Source organism: Cystoisospora suis (genome assembly GCF_002600585.1).
Source record: "Cystoisospora suis strain Wien I chromosome Unknown contig_5507, whole genome shotgun sequence".
In the NCBI taxonomy this organism is placed as follows: domain Eukaryota; phylum Apicomplexa; class Conoidasida; order Eucoccidiorida; family Sarcocystidae; genus Cystoisospora; species Cystoisospora suis.
The window spans coordinates 3179-14081 of record NW_027158297.1 but is presented as its reverse complement, the minus strand read 5'-3'; the positions used below and the strand labels follow the sequence as shown (position 1 = coordinate 14081).

Here is a 10903-nt window from a genome sequence, read left to right as displayed (position 1 = left end):
GCATACTCCGAGCACACTAGCGCCCGGACCAGCTGCCTACGAGGCGCACATCGCATCCGGGGAACTAGTTCTGCGATTCTACTCGACGACGACCTCACACTTTTGTTTGGCGGAACTCCGTAATAAACCATGAGGCACTCTTGCTCAAGTTGGTGGAAGTACCCCCCCCCTACCCGACAGGGCCTGTTGGCTGGCGCGTCTAGCTAGCTCGGGCTCCAGCGGTGCCGGCTCGCGGCCATCGGGGAGATTAGACGAGGTCGGACATGAGAGAAAGGTCTCTAAAGGTGGGGCCTCATACTGTCTGGCCGCTGCATGTTAGGTGCAGAGAACTGCGATCCGCCCTAGGCGAGAGAACGTCGCCAAGTTTACCAGCGGTCATTCTGAATGCTCGTAGTACGTTACCGCCATGCACTCGCCGCAGGACGGCAATGCACTGGTAAGTGGAGCTGTGCATGGGCCAGCCAAAGCACTCTACAACGGGAGCACCGGGCGTGAGCGTTGAGCGAAGAGGCGCGCACCGACAACTCCCAGACTGGGTTGCGTAGAGCGGGCCGTCCAGCAAAACGGTCCCACTTGCCGAGAGATTTCCCTGCCATTCATAAAGCTTTCATCGCTTGCCGTGTTTCGTGCATGAGGCAACGTTTTCCCTGTAGCATTAGCTTTTTCTTTTTGTCAGTACGTCGTCAGCAGGCTGCGGCGCGGCGAACGATCGCCCAAACGGGTCGGCCTCTCAACGGACCGCCGGCCCCAGTGAGCACGAAGCGAGAAGCAACTCAATATCAATAGTCAAATTCTTTGCCGTCTTTTTTTTACCAGGGACCTAGGGACCATGGGTTCTGATCCGGTGATAATAACCGGAGAGGCGGTTCTCCGTACTAGTATGACCAGTATGCCGACCGTGCCCGCCAGATCTACGGGGTGCGCTACCGTGCCGGGAAGCGCTCACAGGGGAACGACTGCAAACGCTTTCTTAAAGAACCATCGCAAGAACCCGTTTTCTCTTATAGTTGCTCCTTTCGTTGTCCTGGCCGCTGTCCCATGTCTGCTCGCCAGTGACGTGTCCCCTTCGTCGGATGTTGTAGCCCTATGCAATGCGTCCCGCAAAGAGATCTCAATCGTCCTCCGGGAAGGCAGCTCCGCAGAACTCATTTGCTCCAGAGTTTTAAACAGACTACGCCCTTCAGCTCTGTCTGGAACGTACTGTGAGACAAAAGACTGCAGCAGCGAAAAGAGTCTTACCAGCATCCCAGGAGTCCAGGTGACAGCGCTCACGAGACTGACCGGGTACTCAATCATCGTCAACGAGGCTCCAGCAGACCGGCAGGTGCTTTATTTTGCCTGTTCCCAGCCAGGCGGCAGACGTGAAGCACAGGATGCATGTGTGGTTGGCGTCACCATCGAGCCGGACCAGAAACTGCAGCGCCAGTCCTCTCCGCGTAAGCAGCTTACAATACTTGCTACTTGCGCTACCATGTGCGATGCTGGTCGCAAGACTAGTAATACCGGGTGGGTAACAAGGTGACAGTACTGAATAAATCAGCTTAATTATATCTTTGTAGTGCAGCTGGCACGACATGTGTTCAGCTACGCTTCCGGCACTTGACAGTGTAAACACGACGCGCGCCTCGGAGTCCGAGCAGCTCTTGTTGGAGCAACCACTTCGGAGACCACCCAGCAGCAGCGTCTAGCAGATCACTTCGTTGGCAGCGGTTCAGGAGCGGCGGAAGTCTCGCTAGCCTTGGGCGCTGTGTGATCTTCTTCTCTGAGGAACTTTCTTTTTGACCGTGCGTAGTATTGCCAGGGGAGAGGAAGGCCCCGGCCACAATACCGTCACATAGACTCTGGCAACGGTGATCGACTTACCGGTGATTCCCGGGGAAGCGCGGCTTGTCCAAGGGTTGTGTTCACTGCAGTAGTGTGTTGAGGCTGTACACGGCACCGATGAAAACTGGCAAGCTTCACTTGAGGTCTCGCTGCAAGGTTGACAGTTGTACCCTTGTGCCAGTATGTTTCTGAGCCCCGTGTGACTTACGTTACACCGTCCCAGGTAGAAATGGACTGTGTCGACTTTGGTATGGTCTTGTGCATCTTTTTCTCAGTTGTGTGCGCTGCTGACGAGGTCTTCGTAACCATGGCGAAAGCAGGAGAATCTGTAGTCTTCTCGTGTCCTCAGGGAGGTACTCTATTACCCGGAGGTGACGGGTTTGTTTATAGTACATCGGACTGCGACGGCCAGACTCACTTGGACGAAGTCGTTCCTGGAGCGCAAATTACAAGTGATCGTTCCAAGAACCCGCCTGAATACACGCTATCGTTAACGGAACTCCCTACAGAGGCAATCAATAGCATATGCCTGAAAACATGTACAGTTCTCAACCCCAGTAAAGTTTGCAGCATGCACTTTCGTATCGCAGCTAAAACGATACCCGGTGGTTCGGACTATGGTGCCGGTAAGACTGTCCCTGATACCGGTAAGACTGTCCCAGGTATCGGTAGGACTATGCCTGATGCCGGTAGGGATGGCACTGGGAGTATCCCTGATGCCGGTAGGGATGCCACTAGGACTATCCCTGATGCCGGTAGGGATGCCAGTCGAACTATCCCTGATGCCGGTAGGGATGCCAGTCGAACTATCCCTGATGCCGATAGGGATGCCGGTTGGACTATCCCTGATGCCGATAGGGATGCCGGTTGGACTATCCCTGAGGCCGATAGGGATGCCGGCCGGACTATCTCGAGGGCCGGTAAAACTCCCCGTGGTGGCGACGAGCTTCTTCGCGATACTGAGAGAACTGGTCCTGATACTTCCAAGACTAACCCTGGTAGTCGCAAGACCATCCCTGAGGACCCCAGGACTGCCCCCGATAGCCAGGAGTCCACCCCTCCCAAAGACAACACCAACAATGCTGCTGTAACGAGCCCAGTACTGCGCTGCGTTTTGGTTGTTCTTTCAACAGTGTTCTTCATCAGTCTCTCGAGAAGTCTTTAAAAGTGTCTGCGGTGTTGCTGTGGACGCACATAGTGACGACAGCGGGCTGGAGTCTTCTTCGTTTTATGAACAATCTGCTCTTCATTGCTTGCGAGGTCTTAGGGGATATTTGCCAGGACGCCCATCCTTGATGCGACGACGTTGTGGGCGCCTAATCATGCCAACTTTCAGATCTACCAATTTTGTAGAGCCACGTGCTTAGGGCTCTTTCCTTCGTCAATATGATCTTCACCCACTTGCGTAATGATGCTTCTTGCCAAAGGTGGTCGTCTTCAGAGGTCGTCGCCTGGGAGTCCCGCATGTGGTCGATCCAGTCAGTGACGTCCGCCCTCGTAGTGACAGGGGCCTGCACTGCGCTGCAACTGATTTCGTCCTGAAGCAGCTCTTTCCATCTGGACGTCTTGTCGTATTCTGGTATTCAAATTCATTGTGAATTATCTGAGACTTGTCAGACTTTCCGTTTTTTCAGATGATGTTCCGAAGGGAATGCCTGCGTCGTGGGGTACGGTCGACGCGCCACACTCACACGTTGAACACTGGATCCTTCACCGAAGCAAGCATTGTTTATCTTTGAAACTACAGTAGGAGTACCAGTGACCAAGAATGACAACACTTCACTTTTTATATCTAGGGGCACGCTCGCTTGAGGCGGAAGGCCGAACTATCTATCACTAGCCACACCTTGCACTGTTTTTCATCCTTCCCAGCAAGCAGAGGACTCTACTGTACACACATGCTTGTGGTAAAGGCATCTTGCATAGGACTGCCTTCGAGGCAGTCGCTAGTGTGTTAGCCGTGGTAAACAGCACTTTTGCCCAGAGACCCGTTTTTGCCAGCTCGAAAGCGAGCGAAGCGGAGTTCAGAGTCCCAAGGTATCACCATCAGATCTTCGGATGCTACTGAAACTTAGGCGCTGCCTGGCTTTACTTACATCTACTTTGCAGAACCGAGGTGGTCCGCCGAAGAAGAATAGACGTTACCATACGCCCTCCCCTGGAGAACAGCCTTTTCAGATGCTGGTTTAGGAAAACCACTTCTTGATCACGCGTTGTCGACGGCGGCGGGCTCTGCTTATCGCAAACCCAAAAGGAGGCTCTTAGACTAGCGATAATTTGTCCTTCGGCAGCAGGCTATCGTACGCTTCCTTCTCGGTCAGGGAGTGCTATGGCGTTGTCGGTAACAGCACGCTAGCCTGCATGCACAGACACAGATTGCAAGCGGAAAGTGCTCCTAGAACCACGAAACGTGCTCTACCCTGATTTGATAAATGAATACCCTGTCAGGAGTAGTCAATATGGCCCTCTCGGGATGTCCCACCTCACGTACCAGCCTCTAATGATGGAAACTTCCTTCCGTGCCGCAGAAAGCCTGTCTTTCAATCAAAGGTGGCCGGTAGTATATATCACTTATATCAGGCCTAGTTTCTGAGTGCCTTGTGCCGTCCGGGCAAATTTGTTTCAGGTGCAGCAGCGCAGTTGGATCAGCCCTCTCACCCCGGGTAAGACCACCACACAGCACACTGGGTAGGACACATTTACATATGCCACCCCTACTAGAGACAGGTGGCTCTCTGTGGCACGAGGAAGTGCTGAAGTGAACAGAAGGGTAACTAGCTTCCGTTCTGATGGCGTTTCTGGAAAGTGTATCTCCAGGATCGCGAATGCTTACACGCCGTCCTTCGAGTATACCTTATCGGGTGGGTTATGAAGGAAAAAAGTGGCGACACGGGGCAGAGCATCAGATACTCTTCTGGAAAGCAGTCCTTGCTCCGGGTTATTCCGGTGGTTATACTGTCTTTCAACGGCTTCGACCGTAGGCGCACAGTTCGCGATTTGCTGCGACGCTTGCTGCAACAGAAGACAGGCTATTAGGGAACACTCCGACCTCCTTTCGTATCTTCGGTTCTCCTGAGCTTCTCCAAGGGCTGAGGAAGTAAATATAAACTAGACAGAAACCGGGACCTTATTGACGCTATTGACGTTGGTTTCTGCTCATCTTTAGGCGGCGGGAAGTGGTTGCGGAAACGGGAAAGTCGTTTCGCGGTAACATGGAGGGCCTTTTGTGAAGTAGCCGACCAAGGAACTCATAGCTCTCTAGCTTTTTCTCCCGTACGTGGTTGGATGCGTTGAGGTACGGAGAGGGCTTGTTACGAGTGTAGGGATAGTAAGAGTGCATGTGGCTTCAGGGGAGAGTGAAGCGCGTTGCCATAAGCTGGCGATCAGCTGTGCTGCCGTGGGTTGTTGAAGGGGGGTTCAGCAACGACCTTTAGTGTACTCTGCCCCTTCACGGGAACAAGCGCAGTTGAACTAAATATGAGCCGGGCTGAGACTCCTTTATGTCTTCCCGGTACTAGTGTTTCAAGCGTCCCAGTCGGGATTTCTTTTGGCGACGTAGCTAGTTACATGTGAGCTTTCTCCCTGACGGTCAAAGTTATCAAGCCCCGGAGAAAAGAAAACACGCGCCAAAAGCGGGCAATACTTCGATCCACCTTCTCTACTCTCCAGAAGGTTGTTGATTGGGGCTCCACGAACAACAATAGTTTCTTGCTGAAGACAAGGGAGTCGTAGAATTTCCATCACAGTGTACACGCATACACGTTGGGGCTCCTAGCCTGCGAAGATCCGTTCTGCACTCCGGTGTGGAAAGAGGATTGCTATGGGTATGCTTTACACCGCGATGTGAGAGATCAAGGTTCAGACGTGGGAACGCGGAGCTGGCACAGAGCCTCCACAACGGAGAGCCCCCCAGGCCCTTTCAGTCGTCCTAACACGTGCAGGTGGGACAGCCGGCCATCCAACGGCGATCGCGAAAGCTGGAGCACCACATTGCCGAGGCACTTTCTTGTCACGGAGACTTGAGGAGCGGTGTATCCCTAGGACAGATCGACAAAGTGAGATGCGAGGATCTGGACGGGCATGGGGAGGGAATTAGTTCTCTTTCGCTGGCATAGCTGCTGTGCCTGTCCGGGGAACGGTGACCGCTCCTGGCACCAAACTGAAGAATGAAGCTCTTTGCCTACCACTGCCCACCAAGCGAAAAGTGTCCACGGTAGCGGAGTGGTTCGGCTGCACGCTGAGTCCGCGAAAGGCGCTCTTGGGCATGGGCTGGGGTCGTTGATGGCCCTTGCGTGGCAGGCAGTGTGTGCGAGTTTTCCCATCCGGGCCCACGGAATTCCCGGGCTGCGAGGAGAAACGACATTGTGACAGCGGAGTGCGGCAGCTAAAACGCACGAGACTTCAGTCTGGGTTGTCAGCGTGGTCCGGCAGCTCGGCAATGCCCCGTGCCGGGCTGAGTTGCGGGAGTTACCAGCTCTGCTGCGAGCATTATGCCTTGGCGGGAGCGGAAGAGAAGCTTTAGTAGTTACGGGGAACGAGTTTTGGATGCTGAGCGTAGGCACTCGTATGAAATGGCAGTGTGTGCGACAGAAGAAGCCAAATCGTACTCCGTACGCTACCGCACAAAGTGCCGCAACCCACGCGCCGGGACAGCCGGCAAACGAGTGCCCTTTGCTTGATTCCGATGCACCCTCACTTCTAACTACAGTGTCGCCTATTCTAAGTGACGCAAAACAAGCTAGACAACTCACGTGCTGAGGCTAGAGGCCGGGCATTCACTCCCGTCCTTTCGTTAACCACTCGACTCGCGGCCCCTGGCTTGAAGTACGCAGAGACACCGGAAGGCCAATAACCGTACACTCCTGGTATTTCCTAACGATGTCCCTGAAATCTCCTGCTTCCCATAAGTCTCATGATGATCAACAAGACGATGGACAACAACGACGATGTGGGTCTACACACAGTAGACAGCCCAAAAAGTCGGATAATCGTGTATTCGTGTTCTCTTTTTGGGGTCAGCGGCGAGGCCTCGAAAGAACTACTTTTCCCCTTGGGTGTCTTTACTTTTCCTCTTCTCATGGTTTTTCTTCCTTTTTGCTACCCCATGAAGTTTCCTAGATGAGAAACTGCGCTTTTTCCAGTGTTTACTGAAAGTCATTCGTGTTGCCTCAACTGCTGGTATACCGGCATCACCACTGCCTGCCACCTGCCTCATCCAACTACTTGCCGCAGTTGCTAGTCCGACTACTCACCCGGCTATGGTAAACCACTCAGCGCACTCCTCCCCGGGCATCGCTCTCCTCACCATCTCTTCCTCCGATTCCTACTAGAAATCCGACATGTTTTCTCTAGAGAATGGAACATTTCACAAATCGCAACGGGTCTTTCTACTCCACTTACATGCAGATGACAAAAAAGGCTCCAAATGGAGAAGTGGCTGAGCAGGAAACATTTGTGAGCTTGGAGCTGTCACTCGAAATCGGATAAAATGACTCAAGATGCGATCGAGGATAGGAAGAGATCTTTGCATTACATCTCTACGCGAACCAGCCGCGCGCGTTCCTCACACCACACATTCCCGCAAGGGCGCCTCTTTCTCTTTTTATTTGTCCAGCTGCCTTCTTTAATACTCGTACTCTTTGCCACATGTTACTTCCCGTGAATCTGCTTACTCTTCCTGGTGCTTCTCTTCTTCTCCAACGGGGCGGCACAAGCCAAGCTTGCCGCGGAAGTCTTCGGCGGCATAACCGTTATGATTCCAGCATCCATCTTCTTTCACTCGGCTAGGATCTTTTCTTTCACAAGAGGAAGAGTCAAGCTAGCAGCATTCGTATCCTATTATTCAATTTGAGTTTTCACACCCGTTCGCTTGACTTTTTTGAGGACCTTCCCAGTTTTCTCTTGTCATTTGTCACATTTTCTATAGCTCTTTTCTTTCACAGTCACACAGAAAGAAAAGTGGTCTTTTTTGTCTTTCTCTCTGCTTTCGGAAAAGAAATTAAAATGGCCGACCCTGATTTCCTCGCGTCTATGGGTATGTCCCCTGAGGAGTTTCGTCGACTTCAAGAGGAGCAGCGCTTATTATGGCAACAGCATGAGAGATACCGAAGGAACCAAGAGCGGGAACAAGAACGAGAAGAAGGCCGGGGTGGATCACATACATCACAGCGACACAATCAGCAACACGCGGGCGCGACTCCGCCTCTTCCTCGGCAATCTTCTCCTCCTCTTCCTTTTCTGCAGAATGCCCCTCCTCGCACATCTCCACTAGCAAGCGTGTCGAATCGGCTCTCTCAATCAGCATCGAGCGGGGTGGGATCAGGAGGTGTCTCCGCATTGAATCGAGGATTGTCGTCCGATGCCATTCGAGAAGCACAAAGACAAAGAGATCTAGTTATGTCGATTGTCACATTACCTGGAGGGAGAAGATTACGTAGACAGATGCCCGCCTCTTCTCTGCAAGGTAGTGATTCTAATAGTGAACGACCCCTAGACCATAGTGGGAATAGTAGCAGGAGCAGTAGTCACACTAGGAATAGTCGGACCTCCTCTGGTACTTCTCCTAGTGCTGCAACTGGAGTGATAACATCTCCCGCAAGGCGGAGCACGGATGGCGCCGGTCCTCCTCCCTCACCGATGTCTCAATTAACAAGCTCAATTCCAGGAGAACGGAGAAGACGTTCATCTAGTCGCCATGGTCATAGTGATGCTGAGGGAAGTCGCCGACCTAGCAGAACAAGAGAAGAAAGAGCAACACGAGGAGGGGAGCGGGGGGGACAGAGTCGCTTGATTGGTGAACCCAACAGGGGAACTCTAACTCATGCGAATAGTCATGTAGATAGAGGAAGATTATCTTTCTATAATCTAGGACAGAGGTCAACTCCAGCTTCACCAACCTCCTTCTCTTTTTCTCAGCCAGGACAAGCCAACAGACGATCAACGAGAAGTATCATAGCAGGGGAAGGGAGACCTCGAAGTGCAACTCCGTCCGCACAAACAAGAACAACGGGCGAACACCAACAAGAGGAAGATAGATCTCTTGTTCTCTCTGTCTCACCGGCCCCTTCAAGTCATCTCGCAGCAGCTCTTCCATTCGCCTCTGCTTCAGCTGCGTCAAGAACTGCTGCTGCGGCAGCTCTTGCCTCTCGACGGTATCTTCAGGTACGCATTTAGACATCCCCCTTGTATGTAGGTGACTGCATACACGGATACCCTTAGATAGGACCAGAGCCTATGAATAGACAAATCTTATCTAGTGGTTGGTACAAGTGCGAACCTCTCTGTCGATTACCCAAGAAGTCAATACACCAGGGTCACTACACTCTCCAGATGGCATGCGGTTACTCATCTATCTATCTATCTACCTTTAATCTATCTATCTATCTATCTATCTATCTATGGGGTAGAGGTCCTGATCATCCGTATCGTTCTTTCATCGACTTGGGTTCATACAGTGATGCCCGGCAGTCTCAGTTCGTCCTGTATGAGGTACAGAAGAAGCTTCCACACGTTCTTCCGAACACATGCTGTAGATTCTAGGTTCTGTCTCTCACCAATTTTCCATGTGTCTATACACACCAACACTTTCTCTCTATTTATATTTATCGGTGCTACCCCTGCCTGAAGTCTGCGTGTTCACCCGAAGCGGGTCAGCAACGCACTTGGGCGACTCGCATTAGCCTTTACAATCCAGTGAAGCTTCTCTTGTTTTCGCCCTCTCCTTTCTTGCGTATATGCGCCTGGTCAAACGGGTGTGTAGGCCCCTATCTGCCCTAGGTGTATATATTGTGTATAGGACATATGGAATGAATGTATGCTATATCATTTCCCAGGAGAGCCAACGTAGGATCTTTGGTCTTTTCTCTCTTCTTGTTGAGTTCCCTTGTGTTTGTCTTCCTATTGTTTTCCACTTCTCTCTTTCTGTCTTTTTCCTTCTTTCGTCTATTCTGCATCGCGCTATCTTGCACCCCCCCGTACAAAGCTATATGTGAATATGTATGTATGTATGTATGAATATGCATGTAGTAGGTTTCTATGCATACCTATATGAAGATGTCTGTATGTCTATGTATAATGTATTGTCTCCTTTCCATAGCAACCTCATCAACGTCAACGGCTCCAACGTCAGCTTGTCGATCTCGCGTCTTCATTTTCAGCAGCATCGACGTCAACAGCTGAGGCGCTACAGAGAGGTCTGTCTCCTCTTCTTCTTTCGTCAGATGGAGCTATCTCAGGTCTAGCTCATCTTCTTCATTCAGCAGGTGGCTTCTTTGGTTTTATCTCTGAAGAGAATCAACCAGGTGACATCCGACCTCAGCTTCAATCTCAAGCACTAAGACTGCTAAGAAATCATAAAGTCAAGAGAGTGCAATACATCACCCCCGGAGACAGACGACAGGGCAGAGGGGGGAGAAATACAGGAGCTGGGGGAGATCGACATAAGAACAAGATGAAGCTGATAACCACCTATTACACAGAAGAAGATTTCAAGTGTCCTATATGCTTTGAGCTACTCCTAAGACCTGTAGTAACTCCTTGTCTTCATATCTTTTGTCGAGATTGTATGTTAGCTGTCTTAATGAGGACGTCGATGTGCCCCCTATGTCGAGGTCCAGTATACGCTTCTCAACTTGAATCGATTGAGGAATGCTCAAGCGAGAAAGTTGTCGACTTCGCACTTAATGTAAGTCGTCTTCTGCTTTTCACATGGCTTGCCTCTCATCGAGTTACTTCATGGAGGAACGCTTTCTCTGGATCTTGGAGAGGCTTGACTAGTTGGCGTGTGACTGGGATTCTTCTTCTATTGCTCTCGCCCTTTATTATGCACAGCATAGATAGCTACGGTAATGAAGAGAAGGGTTCTCAAGTTCAGAGGCACATACACTAGGGGCTGCTACCGTCTGTCTCTGGTCTCTGTATATATATTCGACTTTGATCACGGTACACACGTACATGGGTGAATTCGCTGTAGACGAATTTTCCTATGTATAGTGCACGTAAGAAAGGATGGAGATCTTGAGGGTCGATACATGTTACCTGTGGTACATGATGCTATGTTTTCATCTATCTTTAATCTATC

General features: G+C 51.3%; 2 protein-coding genes across 2 annotated transcripts in view; both read left to right on the top strand.

Annotated features, from left to right (window-relative positions):
• Positions 1-486: 486 nt before the first annotated feature.
• CSUI_009284 (v-type atp synthase subunit e) lies at positions 487-3472 on the top strand. The gene is made up of 2 exons (XM_068069400.1): positions 487-1436; positions 2100-3472. The coding sequence occupies exons 1-2, from the start codon at positions 830-832 to the stop codon at positions 2987-2989; spliced, it is 1497 nt and encodes a 498-aa protein (XP_067918626.1). The 5' UTR covers positions 487-829; the 3' UTR covers positions 2990-3472.
• A 3720-nt stretch (positions 3473-7192) lies between these two features.
• The window catches only part of CSUI_009283 (zinc finger (c3hc4 type ring finger)), a gene marked incomplete at its 3' end in the record, with an annotated part of 6322 nt that continues 2611 nt past the window's right edge, over positions 7193-10903 (top strand). The window contains exons 1-2 of the mRNA XM_068069399.1: positions 7193-8985; positions 9920-10507. Coding sequence (XP_067918625.1) covers positions 7828-8985; positions 9920-10507 — 1746 coding nt within the window. The remainder of the gene's footprint in view (positions 8986-9919; positions 10508-10903) is intronic.

What these genes read in the sequence shown, in the direction of transcription:
- CSUI_009284 (XM_068069400.1), top strand. Translation starts at nt 830, where the DNA reads ATGGGTTCTGATCCGGTGATAATAACCGGAGAGGCGGTTCTCCGTACT. An exon ending in GCAGCGCCAGTCCTCTCCGC is followed by an intron (nt 1,437 to 2,099) that starts GTAAGCAGCTTA and finishes TCTTTTTCTCAG; the next exon opens with TTGTGTGCGCTGCTGACGAG.